This window comes from Aptenodytes forsteri, unplaced genomic scaffold (genome assembly GCF_000699145.1).
Source record: "Aptenodytes forsteri isolate BGI_AS27 unplaced genomic scaffold, ASM69914v1 Scaffold27, whole genome shotgun sequence".
NCBI classification, from domain to species: Eukaryota; Metazoa; Chordata; class Aves; order Sphenisciformes; family Spheniscidae; genus Aptenodytes; species Aptenodytes forsteri.
This window is the reverse complement of record NW_008794407.1, coordinates 4150783-4170031: the sequence shown is the minus strand read 5'-3', so window position 1 is coordinate 4170031 and position 19249 is coordinate 4150783. Positions and strand designations below refer to the sequence as shown.

Here is a 19249-nt window from a genome sequence, read left to right as displayed (position 1 = left end):
GGCACAAAGCTTTACTGTTAGAGTTGCAGTTCATTGCAGTAACATCTAAGCTCTTACCTCAGTTGTCGCTTGTCACACCACAGACTGTCTTGGTGTGAAATTCGTTTCCTTTATCGACTGTCTCCAAAAATGCATAACTGTTTTCCTCTTTCTTCAGTTTCTTTTGTCTTTTATGGCGACCATTTTAATTAATTGATTATTTTTTCCCCTGTGGAAGCCTTTTATTTTCTGCATAGGAGGAAAGACAGTGGAAAGGAAATCAATGTTATCCTCAAAGTCAAAAGCTGCTAATACAATTATTTTGTATTTGTTCTATTTATAAAAGTTCTCTTTTTTTCATGCTCTTAGAATGTAGTATTCTTGCATAGATGTTAGTCATAATGCTGTAATAGTCTGAATCTTGGTATTACTGTACGACTACATTATACAAGTTACTGTTTTCCATGAACAATTCGAATAGTTAGTCTGGGATGACATTTTGGATTGTAAAACAGAGTGGATTATGGTAAACCAAGGAAGTTTTAGTGATAAAATAAAGCATTAATGCGTATGTTCTATAAATGAAATACCTTACTGGTTGTACCTGAGATAAATCATTAAAATATCTATTCCACAAAGCTTTCCTGTTGTGTGAATAAAACTGAATTTTCATATCCCACCATACAGGCAATCTGCTGTAGGCATACATTATATTTTCATTGCAAATTTATGATCATTATTTTCTTTTTCCCTTATTGATTTGTTTGTGTTTCTTGTATACTGAAAGCATTTTATTGTCTGCAGTCTCAGAAAGACTAATTCTATTATTGCTTCCACAGGATACATTCTTTCTGTCAAATAATGGAGATCCCTATGCCATTTTTATTAGTTCTGTAATTAACATGTTTTTTGACATTCAGCTGTGGAGTCTATACATAACTGAACTTCTTGTTGTTATTTTATGAATTCCTAAGGATGCTTCACTACTTTAAAAATTTCTTCCACTTTTTTACATCATAATTTAAAGAACTTCCAGTGTTACTGTCTCTCTGTAACAGCCCCCAGGCTGAGTGGCAGGTGATATTTTTGATCTCCATTATGCTGTTTAGTTTCAGCAGCAGGTTCCCGTCTGTCTCCTCAAGAAGTTAGCTGATATTTTTCCCACAAGTTGAACCTTTCTTGATCTACTTGTAAAACCTGTAGGACCTTTGTGGCTTTTCTTTTTTTAGGTCACTGACAAGAAAGTACAGGTAAGTTTTGTTAAATTATTGGCCAAATATTAGATCACCATATTCACTGTGGCACAAAGTGAACATATTATTTATGCTTTATGTACTATGCTGAAAGAGCTGAAAGAAAACATGTATTCCTTGCCTTCATTGAACCTTTTTCCTACAAGTTGGCTCAAGAACCAAGGTTTATATCTGAAATGATTTCTTCTTCAGTGTAAAAAACTCAGTCTCATTGAGAGCTATAACTATGCTCTGTTTTAAGGTTTATGAAAGAGTCTTCATTATCTAAAGGTAAAAGAAAATAAAAACATTTTTCAATCAATAGAAGCCTTCCATATCTGCTCATTTTCAGATAGATTCAAAATGAGTGAAATATTGTATATTAAATTTTCTAATGTTGAGGTCATGCGTAAGAAGAGTATTCCCAATAAATTCTACTTAGGAAATTAATAGACACACTGGACTTTTCTGAACTTCTTTCCAGGGTATTTTAATGTGAGGTAGTCATAATTTTAGATAATCTGGAAGACAATATTCATGGTGTTCATAAATATGATTTGTATGAGAAGTGCCTATTTATCTTCCTGTGTTGTTTGATTTTTATCTTCTAATGAAGATAGCTGACAAGAAAATATTGAGATTTTCTACAGTGAGGACTTGGATCAGTAATATAGTCACTGAACTCAAAGTGTTGATTTCCTGGTGAAATCATTATTTTCTAATGTAGAAGGAAACTAAAACATGTTGTGTTGACTTGTTAGTGTTTTAAGACAATTTTAAGAATTAATTTAGTTAGGCAGGAAATGTGTTCATTAAACGTCACCTTTTTTCAATTCTTTTACTTTTTGTTCAATATTGATCCATTTGAGATTTTAACAGTGCAGCAAACTATGGAAAGTCATGCATACAGATTTGCATTCTCAACAGGCATGTTTTATTGAACTGCCTCATTAAATATTACAAATTTGTCTTCAGAGAGACAGGTTAACCTATTTCCCTTCAGCTTTTTTTTGATATATAACTTTACAAAATTTTTATTGTAAACATATTTAAAAAAAGAGAAAAACAAAAGAAGATATTTTGAAATAAAACTACAATTTGATTTCCAAAATGAAATTATCCTTATTTTTGATAACAGAAAAAAAGCAAAACTTACAGAGTGGTGTTCAGCGCATACAGACGTATTTTACAGCTCTGTATAAAGCATTAGCTAAGAAAACAGAATTCCCAATATGTAATCTCTAAACTGTAGCGGGAAATCATGTGGAATGGTAGCTGTACTCTGAATAAGCAGAGCCTCCACGTTGGGGAAACAAGTCTTTTTTATTGCCTAACTGGAGTGTCAAAATGCTTTCATAGCAAAATTTTGAGTTTTTCTTGACAGGCATTTTCACAGTAGGTTAGTGAAGAAAGTACAGAAGGTATGCCTCTGGGTCCGATGTTCATATCTGTTCTGAGGTCTCCAGGGAAATTAGATCCTTATTTTTTGTATTAGATTATTTTCTTCAGAATTGTTAACATTAAAAATAGCAAGACAGCTGTACTGTATATTTTTCCATCTAAATCCTTCATTACACATAGCTCAACGGCAAAAACTGATGCTGCATCTGAATGGTACAAATGTATTTGGAATCATGATTTGTCCGTCATGTTGATGAGCTGAATGATGTTAACTTTGAAAGGAGTAATTGGAAGGTAAATGTACCCTCTTTACCTTTTTTCTCACAAGGCAGTCTAACTCGCAGCTTTCACAAGCTGCCCTTCCTCTGTGCTCAGCAAATCAGGCAAGAGTTAGGCAAAAGGCCAGTATGGGTCTATCTTATAAGATGCCGAGCGTGCTTGTGTAATACAGTGAAAAAGTTAAGCATCTCATGAGCTACATTGCACTGAATGAGGGTTTGAGAGGTGGGGTGGGGGGATGAGTTAAAACTTGTGATTCTAAGTGCTCTTTTAGATGGAAAGAGAACACTTTGCCGCTATTCCATACTATTCCATACCAAATTACTATTATCAGGTGTTTCTTAGGAGAGAGATACAGATGTATTAGAAAATGACTGTGGTGGATTTTAAGGTGATAGCATTCCATTCATGCTAAAATGACCTGTCAGCTGCTTATGTGCGATATCACCTTTCACTAGCCCTGTGTCTTTGTCCCACATCAATGAGCAACACAAGCACTCAGATTCTATCCCCTACCTTTTAAAATAAGGAGAGAAGAAAGTCTCTGAAGAATGAGAGAACCATGAAATCTCAGTATTTCTGGTATTTTCTTCTTCTGAAATAGCTAAAATCTGTTCATCCATTCCAAAACCTACCTTGATTGTCTAGAACTCTGGGAAAAAGTGCAAATGGGAATTCAACCTGTTAGACGAGTAGGCAACTGTTCGTAACTGTTTTCCTGGAAGCAGGAAAATCTATAGATAAAAAGGTACAGAAGTTGGCCAGCACACTGGGTAGCAAACTCTTGTAGGTGACTGACTATACCTATTGGATGGGTATGTTTTTGTTGTATGCAATTAAAAAAAATAAAATCGTTGTGTATCAGTAACCTATTAATCTTTAATGATTCCACAAGATTCCAACATGAAATAATGAAGCCATGAATAAAGGTAAAACAACAAATTAGTGTGAACAGGCCTTCACCCTTGAATACAGCAAGCTTAACTAGAAGACAGAAAGGTCACAGCTTTTCCACCTCAAGTTAGAAATTATTGCCAAACGGCTACAGAATTATATCATTACAGTATTTAGATAAGCTATAGAATAGAGGAAAAAAGTGCATTTTCTGTTCTTTGAAGTGACCTGATGTGGTTTGCAGTAACTCTTATTCTAAGTTTAGATAGCAAATAAATATGACTGAGTAGATTCCTAGAACGTTTTAAGAAAATTACACTAACTTTAATTCATATTTGTCTACCTTGCCACATAAACCCAAATACAGTAATTTAGACAGTTTTACCGTTAACTCCTGAATAACTATGAACAGACTACTAGCTCCAGCTTGATTTTATTACAATATTCAACTTCAAATTCATCAAGGTATCCTTATATCTGCTGTGTGAATATGTTTATCTATGAGATTGTATGCATTTGGGCTATTCAGAGACCAGAAGACACTATATTTAGTGTATATTTACTATATATTAGTATATTTATACAGGTTTGCTGTACCTTTTACTAAATCTCCAGTAGATAAACAAAAAGCAACTTTCGGTGTCTAAGTTAGTGTGGCACAAATGAATGAATAGTTTCTCAAACAGTGAAGAATCCAAATCTGCGAAGATTTGCGTACTTGCTTTGCTGTACTCGAAGTGAGACTCCATGATTTTAGGTATTTCTATTCCCAGTGTACACTGAGGGTGTGCACGTTAACAAACAGTTCTGTGCAATGGAAACTGATCTAGGAAGTTAAACAGTTGGAGCTGAGGATCCGATATCCACACCGTATGTTTTTGGGAAGTCTTATTTCAGACTAGCTCTTGTCTGGTCTCTGAGACTAAAAGCCTATTAGCAGTCAGAATAAATCAGATGTGTGGCTAAAGCACATCTTCTGGTTTAGTTTCATCAGAAGGAATCTAGTTAGCATACTCTGAAACTGTTCCATGAGGCAAATCAAAGCGCGACAAGTGGGGGAGATCAGGGGGTTCAATTCAAAAGCATACTTCTCCTCACAACTAAGATGTGAAACTGAACACCCCAGGGTGGCGGTGATGCCTCAGTGGTTAATTTAACTGAGAAGCCACTTTCAGATGCAGAATTACATGAGAGTAGCCTGTTCTGTTATTATTATTCCTGTATTTTAATACTGGGCCAAAATAGTCTGTAGAAAGCAGTGTCTGTAGAAGGATAAACAAGTGGGATGAAGACTGAACCTTTATTAACTTGCCAATTTTCTTATGTGAAGTGTTGGGCAGTGATAGCAAAAAAGATTCATCATTAAATGTCTTGAAAAATATAGTAAAATGTAAAATCACTTGTCTCTATTCTATCCGTGCAGTACTTACGCATTTTATTTTCTACAAAGTGTTACTCATAAGTTATCCCACTTAGTGACATGCTAGAAACTATGATTTTATTTTTCTAATGGTATTTCTTAACAGCATACAAATATTTGTCTTTTGAACTCCTTATCTTTCTAATTTGGATCCATCATTGGAATTCCAACAAGGTTCTAGTAATTATTTCCTTTTCAGATCTTTGATGCCTTCCGATAGCTAGATTTTTTGATTCCCTTATCATCTTTTATTGATTTGAGGACATTTATGCAAATTATTTTGAATATGCACTTCAACATTAATTTTTATTGTGGATGAAAATAATCCTGAAGTCCCTAAATATGAGTTGTTCAGAAGTCTAAGCAATATCCAAGTTTTGGGTGTATGTGTGTGAACATGCATAAATATGCATGCTATGTAGGTACTATTTATGTTTTTATATATGTAAAAAAGTTACATATACATATATAGAAAGAAAGAGAAAAAGTTTTTTTCAAATGAGTATAAATAGTTTTCATTAAATATGGTAATAAATAGTTTTCATTAAAAATATGGTAGGATAATAACATACAGAGAAAATGTTATTAATCTCTTAATTGTAGAATGTGAGGGCTGTAGACATTTCAAAATGCATCTAAAAATATTTATATTTGTCAGAAAATTGTATTTATTATCAATCAACTTTTATTTTCCTGTATATACAGGTACATCTGTTCTACAGGTGACAGCCACAGATGCAGATGACCCTACATATGGAAACAGCGCCAGAGTAGTGTACAGTATTCTTCAGGGACAGCCATATTTCTCTGTTGACCCTAAAACAGGTGGGCATTTTATATTTCTATCAGTGTGATTGGGCTAATACATTGCAGTTAAGTAAGTCTGGTAGATGAAATCCAATGTACAAAACACAGGTGGGTGGGACTTTTTTTTTTTTAATTCCTATTATATCCTACTTCTTGCTTTTACACTACGAAATTTAGGAGTTGCTATGTTTTGCTGAGTACTAAAACGGGCCTACTGTGTACAGAATTAGTTCTGCATCATGCCATGATGTGAGCCGTTCAGCCAAACTGGAACAGTAGTCTTTCATCTTTTCAAGCCTCTGTTTAGGTAGTGACTCAAGTGTGCCTAATACATTATGATTTTAAATGCTTTGTTTTGCCCGAAGGATAGGCTTGGAAGTCTTATTGAATGTGGTCTTCAACACATATACCATAATTAATATCATTCTTGTACTTATAAAACTGCACTATTGTCATTTCACTGAAAATTTATTCTGTGATTCAAGAAGTAGAATGAGCTGAAATATTTATGCTTAAACTCTATGCATCACCCTCTCCTTTTTTCCACAAAGTGTGAGTTATGTATAATGAATTCAAATTGGTTTCTTTAAAGAGAGAAGAAATCTCTTTTGGGGATGGGGATTGTTACTAGTTTTGGATTTTCTGAAAAGCATTATCTTAAATATTAATATGATGGTATATTTTTAGTGTGCATTTATAGTCCTTAATAATGAGGAAATATAATTTAAGAAAGTACTTTTTTCATCTGAATTTTGTAACTATTTTTCCCTATCTGTATTAAAGCTTTAATACTGAGGGGAGAGAATGAAATATAGTGATCCCTACACTTAACTGTAGGGAAGAATAATGATTTTTAAAATGTGCTGAAGTGAAGTAAGCATAGTGTAAATAGTTTTCATTGAAATGTTTTTACATTTAAGTGTCTTTGCTTGTGTACGTTAATCTCTGTGGAACTTGGAGGTACATGCTTGCTTCATTACCAAGAGAAGTGTATCTGTGCCATCTCAGCTAGCCTTGAGGTTAGGCCTCCTTTGAGTAGAAGGCTGGACTCAATGACCCTCAGAGGTCTCTCTCAACCTAAATTATTCTATAAATTTGTGAGCTCATGTTAGAAAGGCCAAAGCGTGCAAAGCCTGACAGGATCATGTTGGAGGACTATATAAAGTGCTGGGAGGCAAACCTGATGCAGGCCTGTTCACACACGCTGTGTTTCAGGAACGACTGCTGGCACACACCTTACCCAGCCATGTGTGAGTACAGTCTGGCAGAGTACTAGCTGGCACAGGCTAAAACCACTCTGAGATACATGTCAACAACTAAGAGGTATGGAAAATCAGTGGTACAGTGCTCAAGCTCTCTCTGCCCTTGTTTTACTTAGAAATACAACGCTGGCCTACATTTCTGCTTCTGTTTTGTCACTCTGAGGCAATGGCCTATATTTTTTACTTTGATAATGGTGTGGAACTTGTAATCTGGACCTGCTATTCAGTCAGTGAAGAATCATAATAGATGTTCTCAGTATCAGGTCTGTATCACAAAAGAAAATAGTATTGTTATATTGCCCTTTGTATGTTATAAAGAAAGCAGATGGAAGTGTGTTTTCACTCCCCAAGCCTTAGGCTTTGACAGGGATTTAAGGACACTTTATGAATTTAAACTGTTTTTATTATGTGTCTAGAATATGAAAATGTTTGATACCTTATAGTCTGTTAAAATGGCAAAAGAATAAATACCTTATGAGGTAAGTAGACAGTGAAACAGTGAAAAAAAAAATGGAGAAGGCTTTTTAATTTGATAAGTTGTCTTTTTATAATTCCAGAATAGCAGTTAATTTAATTTGGCATGATATAATGCAAAGAAGTAGAATATTGGAAGTGATAGGAAAGTCTTGAAGTATAGTGTTTCACTATGAAATTTCACTTTGAATTTCTGGGGTTTGAGACACTTATTTTCTAAAAACATCGCTCTTCTGAATTTGCAAGCATTTCTGTGACCTATTTTTCCTAAGGCTTGAATTGTTCGATTCCATCTTAGTTACATTTTATCTGGAAGTTTTCTAAATTTACCCTGACATGCACAAACTTCCTTTACAAGAAAGAGGTAGAAGGGCCAAAACAGGGAAAAAGACAGAGAAAGGTCCCAACATTCATGACTGAATGTAACGTTTGTGAAGCCTAAGGATCTTTTACGGCTATCAGTAAAGCTTCTTGGAGCTATCAGATCCAGACATCAAGTTGTTCATAGCTCTAGTGTGAATACTTAAGAAGTCTTCTGCTTCTAGCTTAGTGCTGCCTAAACTTGGTTTTAAATAACTTACTATCTGAAGACTTTAAAATTATGGATTTTTAGGAGCTTAGTTTAGAATAGTTTAAATAGGATTTTAGAATTCATACATCTAAAATGTAATAGTGGGCCAGCACTAAATTACAAACTTTGAAGTAAAAAAAGATGTGTTCTTGGCAGAAGAACATCTTTGTTAACTTATCTGATGAAAGGCTCATCTCTACACACCCAAAGGAGGGCAGAAGTGCAGCTCTGGGAGAGTAACCCCCCTGCCCTAATTAGAGACTCGAGCCTGGGCTCGTCCCAGGGCTGTCACAGGACAGCCTCAGCCCCATCGGCCAGGACTGAAACCCATCATGAGGAGTCCACAGGAGATGCTGTCCTGATCACCCTTCAGGCTCAGGAAGCTACTGCCTACGGGGCTATGGGACACATTATAGGATGCACAGAAGAGCATTATGGTATTGTACTAGATCTATTCTGGTTTAAAGGAAGAACCACAGGCAGGGAAAGGGAGGGATTGAGATGGATTAGGGAGGAAAAAGCAAGGAAAAATAGAGGGCTAAGGGGGTAAAAGGGGCCAGTCCTATGTAAACAGGCTCTTGCTCAGGACTATTGTCTAGTCGTGCCCTCTGCTTGATCAGCACAGTCTGTCCTGTACCTTCTTATGCTTCACTTCTAACTTTTTCTGAGTAAAGGGACTCTGTATGCATGTGTGTCTGGAGGCCTAAGTGTCAGCAACTGGAGCTGGACCATGGTCAGAGGGTCCCATGTCTCTGTGGTGCCAGCAAACAGGAGAGTACAGAGTGTGTGCATATTGCATGGGTGTGAATGTCAGTGTGGGATCACTACTGAGTGTCAGGCTGGAGTAGCCAGCGAGTCAGATGAGTGGCTTGGGTGCCAGGTATCCACGTGGCCAAAAGGCTGGGCCAGACACTGGAGAGACCAGAGGGTTCACAAGTCAGCTGTTGCAGGGGCCCAGAGGTCCAGACTGACTGCAGGAGTGACTGTATAGTCTGTGGGTTGACTGAGAGGCCTGTTTGCATCTGTGTATCTCTGTGCATGAGGCAAGGGGAGAGCAAGGAGCCAGGAGCAAGCTCCTGGATAGCCTGGGTGTCAAAGGTAGCTACTGAGAGCCCATAATGTATACGTGGGGGTGTCAGTGGGCATGCAAGGTAACTGGGAGTCCGGAGGGTTCAGGGCCAGTTACTGGATACGCTTAGTGTCTAAGGCCCGTAACTGGGGAATCTATAGTGTGCTGGGGTGGGTGGGGATGTGTGAGTGTGTCCAGGATGAAAAGGGGATCTGTACCAGCAGTGGAGGGGAGCTGCAGGCCTCGGACTTGTATGTCCAGGTTCCACCAAATGGCGAGACTGGGGACCCAGGTGCCAGCTACTGGACAGACTGAGTGTCTAAGGCAAGTTACAGGGGGGATCCTTGAGTACATGTGTGTATTTCCAACTAAACCGTCCTTCCTCCTGATCAGCCGGAGAAGGATGAGGCTGTTTGTGCTGTCTGAGTGCTGAATGTTTCTGTGTGTTGCCCACTGCGTGTATGGGTTGCATGTGTGCGCGTGCCTCTTGGGAACACTCACGCAGCCTCACTGCTGCTTCTAAATCACAGATTAAAAACAGGGAGCTGCAGCAACCTCACCTCCATGAGGCTACCAGATTTGGCAACTCCTAACAATCTTTAGTTTTTTAAGTGATTGGCTCTAGGGCCTGTATTTCACTTTGGTTTGTTATTTTTTTCCCTGGGAAGGAAGAATTGTAAACTCTGTGTGTAGAAATTTGCTGCAACTATGTTGTTATGACTGTGAATGTCAGAACTACTGTCCATGCATAACATAAACTGTAAGATTTTCAATATCCTTTGAATTTGAATGGCTTTCTAGGAAGTGCATTGTATTTGTATTTATTAATAACCTTTAGTAATTAGCTATGGGATGTAACAGTAATAAGTTATGTAATTAGTAATTAGCTGTGATAGCTTGTGTTGGTTCCTGTTTGCTTTCCTCCCCAATTGCAGCAAAATATTCTGCTGAATTTTTATAAATAAATATGTATTAATAATGCTGATGAAAGAGAGAGAAGAAGTCAATGTCTAGATCCTAGGTGTATTTGCAAAGATTACGTGTATAGGATTATGTGATTTTTTAAATCAAAATATTCAGGGAACCCCAGAAAACATGAGTTGCTTATCCTTTTAGAGTACCATTAACCTCGCTATAAAAATACAAAAAAAATAAAAATATAAGTTATCAGTGAAGAGTAGAGCAAATAATTTATTAATATACTTAGTGTCTTAATATGGTTCTCCCACCCCGTAGAACTCTGAACATCTTCTGAAATGCGCAAAAACACATGAAAACTTTTCCTGGGAGTTTGAGTCACAAATGTAATACCCCACCTTTTCCAAAACATGAGGGTTTTTGATCCATGAACTTGATGTAGGATCTATCCCTGCTTGTTCTTTGCTTATGTCGAAGCAACATCAAACAGCAACAGTCAACATTTGACTGGTAACCCAACCCCAGAAGCTCATTTTTTCCTGGGGAAACCTCAAATTAGACTGTGGGTTTTTTCTAACAGCTATAGCAGCCCACTTTCAGTTGCCACATGCTTTGGGAATGAAAGTGAAACCCGTAGTCCCATTCTACTGCTTACATAGTAAACCCATATCTGGAGGATGTTAGCTACACAGCTTTTCCCAGATGTATCAATCTTTCTGAACAGAACATACAGAGTGAATTAATCTGTGAGGCATTTGTTCTTTCAAATCAGCAGTTCTGGTTGTAACTGTGATGAAATAAGAGATAAAAGCCTCATTCATTGCAGTTTTGAATTGAAATGTAGACACTGGTGGGGTGGGAGAGAAACACATTTATCATTGAATTGAATGTGAAAAAAGATTAGATATTTTTATTTATTTGTATTTATAATGATCTGCTTTTACAGCAGTAGTATTACAAAGTTCTTAATCGTGTATCAGCTTGTTTGGGTTTTTTTTACTTGAAGATATTAAATAGTAAAGAAATACATGTGCCTATTTATGAAAGAATGTCACTGCAAATAAGTACAGGCTAATTATGAAGCGGGAGAAGAGTGTCAACCTCCCTCTGCTTTCTGTCTTCACAATAATATGAACAATGGCTTCAAGCATGCCTATAAGAAATGACCTATTCCCTACTTATCTAGTTTGGTTCCTGACTGAGAGCACAATACAAATAATAAACATAGTCAATGGCTGAATAGATGCTTCCAAATATAGAGATGTGCCTCATGAACACCAAGTGAGCAATCTCTGAAGTTCAAGACTTTTGTCCTCTTCTGTAATTATTATTCTTATCCTTTTCTAGAAGTTCTTGGCCATAGTTCATATGGGAATGGCAGATTTTGTGGCATTATAATACGTAGAGTGTAATTTTAAAGTTGCATGTGTTGTTTTTCTGGGAAACAAGAAAAAAAATTGATTGTTTATAAAGTTATTTACAGATTTGATACTGCTAAATACTATAAATAAATACCAATGCTTAAAAAAATTGTTAATGAAATCTGTTAAAATTAAGGTCTCTTAATACTGAGGTAATAATTATGGATTTAATGGATTAAAGTCTACCTAATTTCCTTATTTCAGAGAAAATATCTTAAACTGGCATAAAGAGGAATTGTGTAGACTTTCCAGTACAAAAAGGAAGAGCACCCTTTGCATGCTTTAGTAGAACAGTCTGTCGTGATATCCCAGATAAGAATCTAGTGTGCTAATTGGAGTAATGCTAAGACATTTCATGACCCTATGTCTCTGCCATACATAGGAAATAATACTAGTTAGTAAAATCTTTTCAGAAATCAAATTCTGCCGCTTACTTGAATGAACATCCTTATTTTTGATATTAAGAATTCTTACTTTTTTTTAGTTGAAATATCTTTCTTAGTGACATCTGTTTAAAATAAGCATGTTGGCGGGGGTTAATGTTCCCCTGCTGATACGCAGGTTGGTTCATATTAGAGTGCTAACTGAAACTGGAGAGTCCTGTGTTCAACTATCTCTGTTTCATGCTGAGAGGCTCCAATATCATTTTAATGACCTTAAGCGGCTATAGAAGTATCTTACATAATTTGAATGTTTCTACTTTAAAGGAATACTTCATGATGTCCCCCTAACTCCACAACTAAGACACCACAGCTGATGCCCAGGTTCTTGTAGTGGTCTTAAAGTAAACTTAACCTCCTCTATCACAGTTTTTACACATGGGCTCTTAAACTGTTGTTGCTGAATAATTAAATCTTATAAAAAACAGTAAGGGCGATTGCATCAATCATAAAATTTTGCTAATGACACATTCTGTTTGAGTTAGGTAAGGAAATATCTATGATGAACCTTCAAAATCTCACTTGTGTTTGCACTGCAGACCACTTATTTATAGCTATTAGTAAAAACTCCAACTTAATTATGTGATTGGTTTCTACTTAGTATCAAGATGAGGTCACAGTGAAGAATCAATCTAAAAGTTGAGTTATTTTTATTAGTGATACATCTTGCTAACAGTGTGTAGGATTAAAATAAATTTGTTTTGTGCATGGGTACTGTAATTTTATCTTGAAGTTGTAAGAACTGTATTCCATATTCAGGTTTTCATATGTTTATTTTCCCTCAAGGAATTTCTGAAATGTTGTAATAGAAGTTACATCTTTAGCATATAACATTGCCAAAGTCTACAGTTTGTTGTCAAGAGAATCACTAGAAATACAAACTCAAAATTTGAAAGAGTCTTACCTCATTCTTCTAATTCTACCAGGTACTGTACAATGCACTCCTTCATTCCTGAAGGAACAAAAATACGTGGTCCATCTAAAAATATTGTCATGAACACTTGTTTGAGAGTGTCATCTGCCAGCTCTCAGCTAAGAGTAATGTAAATATTGTAATGTCCTTTGCTTTGAATTTTAAGTAAATATTGGATTTTCTACACCTACAGTTTTCACACTTTAAAGATAAACTCTGAACAATGGACTCAATTCTCAGAATTTTCTTGTGTGTTCAAAATATTTATATACTATTACAGTGTTCCCTAGAGTTATTCGAAGGATAACTTAGGCCATCAGATGAACAGGCAGAGAGATATGAGCAGCTGAACAATCCACTGTTTCTTTTAGTTTTCTAAGGGCTCTGTTTTGGTACAGTTGAAGATTTTATGAGGGCATTGGTACAACTGAAACTTTGTTGTTTAGGCCCTGTTTTCCACTAGCATGGAAACCGCACAGAAGAGTCCTTGCTAATCAAAAGTGTACAAAGAGGAGAGGCAAAATGATGTGCTCAAGATGCGTAATAAGGGTAATACCAAAGCAGCAGCAGTGCGTCAGAGCAAAGGTCTCCACAACCTAGTGCAGTGTTTCTTATGGTGACTGATATTTGCTGGGCCATCCTCTTACCTGTATATCCTGATACAATTTTTGCCATCCACCCCCAGGAGATTTTGTGGTCTGCCTGCTGGAGCAGGACTTTGAGGAGCAGAAGGTGGACCAATCACTCATCAGGACCAGTGTTCTGGCACTGTACTTTCTTTTTTGGTTACCTACCACCACTATCTCTTCCAGGATCAATCTTATAGTTAAAAAGGACAGGCATAGGAGGCAGAAAAGCAAGGGCAAAAAGATTGCCTGATGTTCTAACCGTGTTTTCCCTCTCCTATGAGATGGACCATGTGTATTGGAGATTGATTTCAGAACTAGAAAAGAAACTATTCCTTGGTTGTTCCGCTCTTGTTTGTTTCTGTGTTTGTTGTTCTTTCATCATCTGGTGTTGTGAAAAACTACTATGGACAATCTGTGCTGTCCAGCCACAAGTCATTTTAAAAAAAAAAAAAAAAAAAAAAAAAGGCACATGCTTCTGTAACTGCTAATTGGCAATTGGCAAGTTCCCAGAGCATATTATCCACTTGGCTTCCTAACCAGGACTACTGCAATAGGGTAACTGCATTCCTTTTGTTGGTAGACACCCTTTTTTTTTTTTTTTTAACCTTTCATCTGTAAATACACCGATATATTTTTACACTTACAACATTAATGCCTGGTTATTGTGGACTAACCCCAGTAGGTAGCTAAGCCCCACACAGCCGCTTGCTCACTCCCCCCACAATAGGATGGGAGAGAGAATGGGAAGGATAAAAGTAAGAAAACTCATGGGTTGAGTAAAGACAGTTCAATAGGGAAAGCAAAAGCTGTGCGCGCAAGCAAAGCAAAACAAGGAATTCGTTCACTACTTCCCATCGGCAGGCAGGTGTTCAGCCACCTCCAGGGAAGCAGGGCTCCATCACGTGTAATGGCTGCTTGGGAAGACAAGTGCTGTAACTCTGAACACCCCCCCTTCCTCCTTCTTCCCCCAGCTTTTATTGCTGAGTGTGACATCGTATGATGTGGGATGTCCCTTTGGTCAGTTGGGGTCAGCTGTCCTGGCTGTGTACCCTCTCAACTTCTTGTGCACCCCCAGCCTACCCGCTGGTGGGGCAGCGTGATGCGGTGTAAGCACTGCTCAGCAGTAACGAAAACATCCCTGTGTTATTAACACCATTTTCAGCACAAATGCAAAACACAGCCCCATGGTAGCTACTATGAAGAAAATTAACTCTATCCCAGCCAAGACTGGTGAAGCACTATGTTTGTTTATTCAACCAGATTTAAAGTCCTGATGTGAAAGCAGTGAGGCATGCATGATCATATAGTCTGGATTCTGTTGCTGCATCCTTTACAGTCTTTCTCTTAGGTGTAAAATCACTATCTGCTCACCATTGTCAGGTTTTTCTTTTACTTTCTATGGGACATTGGAAAAGGTTCCTAATGTTAAAGTTTATTAAGCTTGTTTTTCCATACTTTTAGACATTCACATCTTTTCAGATGTACTGAGGATAGTAAAGAGCCTGCTTTTTTCTGAAGGTCTAAAGTACTGTGCTGTGTCTATTACAAAAGTTAAAGGTTTTGGTGTGAGAAAAGCATTCCATTGCAAGTGTCTGTAAGATGTCAATTTTTACAGAATAGGATTACTTCTATGAACAGATGTTTCTCTCTGTGTCTTTGAACTTTTCACAAGGGATATATGAACCATTAATTGTAAGTTCTTTGTTTTTAAACAAGGAAGGCTAATGTTCCATCCAAACAAAATGTGGAAATTGCATGTGTGATAAAATGTGTTTAACTTCAGGGAAGGGGATGAATAAGATTTCACCCTAAAGCCACAAATACATTACTGTAATCTTTAGCTCAACTGGGATGACAGCCAGGACACTGACTCAGAAGATTAATGCACTAGACTCGTTAAAGACTCTGCCCCTAAGGACCAGTCCACATGTTAGCAATACTTTTAGAGATCAGTCTTTATTGTTGTGGAATTAAGCAGTGACTTTATTGCCTTTAATTGTGCTAACAGGTGTCATTTTTCTAGACAATAGGTTACTATTGGCGTCTCTAGTTCTACAAGAAAGAATTACTGGGACATTGAATCTTCTTTTTTCTTCCCCCTTAAATTTTTGGCTGAGGGACTGAAATGAGTATATAGAGCAAAACATGAAGTTGAACTTTGTAGAGGTGCCCTAATTCATACACAGCTCTGCTGCTTCATCCACATTCCCTTTTCCAATTTAATTTTCTCTTTCACAAGCTGTTGTGGGTATTGGTATTATTCAGCATAATCATTTCAGAAATGCAGTTAAAGGGTGGCAATGAAACTTTGCAGTGGCAATGAAAATGAGAGAGCGCAATATTGAGGTACTATTCCAGGAGCTATGTTATCTGCCAGTTTGGTAATGCTAAGATGACTTATGGTTGGAGACACACTGGTTATATATTTATTAAATGGCTTAACTTCTTGTGTCTCTATTTTATGAGTTTTTTTACAAATATATTGTGTTAATAATGTTACTGCTTTAATGATATGTTTGAGTAAGTTCACATTTTTGCCTTTCATATTTTGAGAAATTACGTTTAATTCACACTGGAGGCGGGGAAAAGACCAGTAGTGGTAGACTTGTGAAAAGGAAATTAGGCATACAGAATTCATTGAGGATACTGTTTTCTTTAGTAGTTGCATATAAACACAGATTTTTATAATGCACACAAATCTTGTGATTTAAAAACATAGCTACTCTCAGAATTAATGTATAATCTATTTTAGATCAATAAATAAGCATGCATCTGGTTTCCCATCAGTCTTCATCTTTTAGAACAATGCATACGTTTTCAGTTACAATCTGAAGAAAAGTGGCTGATAACACCTTGTCTTGTAATAAACCATACAGAACAACAAACCTAGTATGGTGATGATGCTTCTCCAAAGATTATGTATAAAGACAATGCTTCTCAAGAAATGTTGTCCAGCAAAAATGATTCAACTGCAGTTGAAATACCTCCTAAGAAAAACTGAACAATAGCTTTATGAAATTAACACAAGCTCCATATCTATTGACCATCTACTTAAAAATCAAACAAGCACAAGGTATTTATGAAGCAGTTTTACACCAGTTTTAAAATATGATAACAACAAAGATGACATTTGGGGAACCTCTGTAATTTAGTTCTTATCTGAATAGGAAGTGAAAAAGAAACTACCTTCAGAAACCACCGACAAACCTGTGATCTATCCAGGAAATTTGACCTTTACCAGCTGTATGTCAGCATTTGTCCTCCCTTCGATATTAGACTTTGCGACCTTCACAACGTCACTGCCTGTGTGAATGGGGAACACAAAGCCTGACAATAAGGTTTCCTGGTTTCCCTTAGGTGGTGTCCTTCTTGTCTGAACGTGCCCCAGAGTGCATTTTCATTCCTTTGCCGACTTTGTCAAGCCCAAGAGCAGCAGCAGAAGCAGTACAGTGGGCTTTGTCTGGTCTTGAAGACTGCAGATAGGCTCTGATCAAACACAACAGCCAGCAAATTTACCTCATGTCTTTGTAACTGTCTTTATGATTTGCTAGACTATTTGTAAATTTATAATTTAGGAGAGACTATAACCAGCCTTCCTAAGACTCTGTAACTTCACTTCCAGGAGAGGATACTGTTCAGTACTAATTTCTTTTTACTTATCTTTGCTTACATGTGTATTCTGCGACTTAATTGGTGAATGATAGTAGGAGTTAGGTCTTTTTTTCTGAGGGTCAGATTTATCAGCATTTGTCTACCACCATATCTGGAACTGGAATGTTCACATGACAAAAGCACACAGGTAGGTTATCAAATCAAAAGCTCTGTCTTTATTTTCTTCTATCTTTCCAAATTTCCATATAGACTTGCTGTTCTGCTTGTCAGGGTCTGGAGTCCACTAACAGGGCCCCCCGCCCTGCCCGGGGCCCAGGACCCCATGTCAGCCCGCCAGGGCCATCAGCCCCTGTCCCAGCAGCATCGCAGCAGGGCAGGTCTCCAGCTCCCCACAGCCCTGCCCTGCCCAGTCACGGACCCCGCCAAGCCAGGTCCCTGTCCCCGGGGAGGTGCCCAATGCCCAAGGCTGGGGCTGGCCCCGTGCTCCCCAGCTGCCCCGCTCCTGGCTGGGGGTGGGATGGGCCCTGGCTGACAGGTCAGGCGTCACACACCCAGGGAGCCCCTGGCACCTGGCCCCAGGGAGCTGCCAGCCCCTGTGGTGCTGTGACACTGTTGCAGATTTTGTTGTCAATGAAGGTCTGTAGGATGGATGTTTTTCTTCACATTTTTAAACTGGTGAGCAAAACCCATCCCTCAGGCAAAAAAAGGTTTTAAAATTCCCAGCCACTACATACCTTATGCAATATTTTAAACATTGGATAAAGCCTCTGTCACTGAAAATTGTCACACTAGAAGAGGGAGAAGCGGAGCTCTGTTTGCTGCCCATTGCAGAGGAGTGCAGCCCAGTCTGCGGTCTTTAATTTAGGTCCCCAAGGAAGTCTTTTGTTTTCTTTTCACATAGTTTTGTCTTGTTTTTCTCTTGGTACACATTTCAGGATTAAAGCGTGAAATTTTTGGTAATATTTATGGTCACGATTACAATATTAAAACATTCTAAAGATGCTGTTCCTCTTCCTTTTTTCCTTAGCTGGTCCATAAAATTCTCAGTATTTCTGTTACATAGTATTTTGAGAGCATGCTTACAATGTTTGCAAGGAAAAATTCATTTCCATCTGTAACATTAGGGAAGGTGTAAGAGTAGAAGCCTTCCTGGAATTTAGTAAAGCACTTGCAGTCCCAGAAGCAGATATAGCCATCATGGGAGCAGTCCTAAGGGAAGAGGGTAGATTAAATGAGGTTTTGCTCTCTCCCAAACTGTTCTTTCAAGAAATACATTTTAGATCAATAGATTGCATCTAAAAGTGTTCGGGCAGAAAATGCAACAATTCCCTATATATCTAACCACCATGCGAGTTAGGCTTCACTTTACTTGAATGGAAGATGAAAATAAAATGAGTGACTTATCAGCTAAGGCTGTTTCTTCCTGAGAAATCTCTCCTTATGATGAGATTTTCTCTAGGTTTTTGTCTTCAACATGAAATGGCAAGGACTGGTAACACAATGCAGATCCTTTCACTTGAATGTATTTGCCAAGTCTTGGCTTTAATCCATTTGTAATCAGTTCTGATAAAAAGTTAATATCAAAGTGAAATGAATTAATCATCTGAGCCATAATGTCCTGTAAAAGTAACTGAATCACTGAAAGAACTTACGAGTATGTTTACTTGTCTAATTCTTTGCATTTAATTAAATACAGTACCCTTCTGTGCTGTAGAGAGGAAGCCTCCATTTTCAAAGTGGACATCTTTATGGTAAATATCTAGCTTACTTTGTACTTTGGAAGAAAAGAAAAAAAAAACCCAAACCTGCTTTAAATTAGGAAAAGCAGATAAAACTCATCCTGTTGTTTTTTTACAGAACTTCGTACTTACATATAATGGCCCTCCTTGACCTTTTTTATAAGCCTCTGTTTTATTAAATAGATTAGA

The 19249-nt window shown here is 37.5% G+C and overlaps 1 protein-coding gene across 2 annotated transcripts in view; it reads left to right on the top strand.

The window, feature by feature from the left end:
• CDH18 (cadherin 18) overlaps positions 1 to 19249 on the top strand; it is a 220464-nt gene that overhangs the window by 50177 nt on the left and 151038 nt on the right. For both annotated transcript variants that reach the window (XM_009288064.2, XM_019474256.1), the window contains exon 3: positions 5911 to 6030. In XM_009288064.2, the coding sequence (XP_009286339.1) occupies positions 5911 to 6030 (120 nt within the window). The remainder of the gene's footprint in view (positions 1 to 5910; positions 6031 to 19249) is intronic.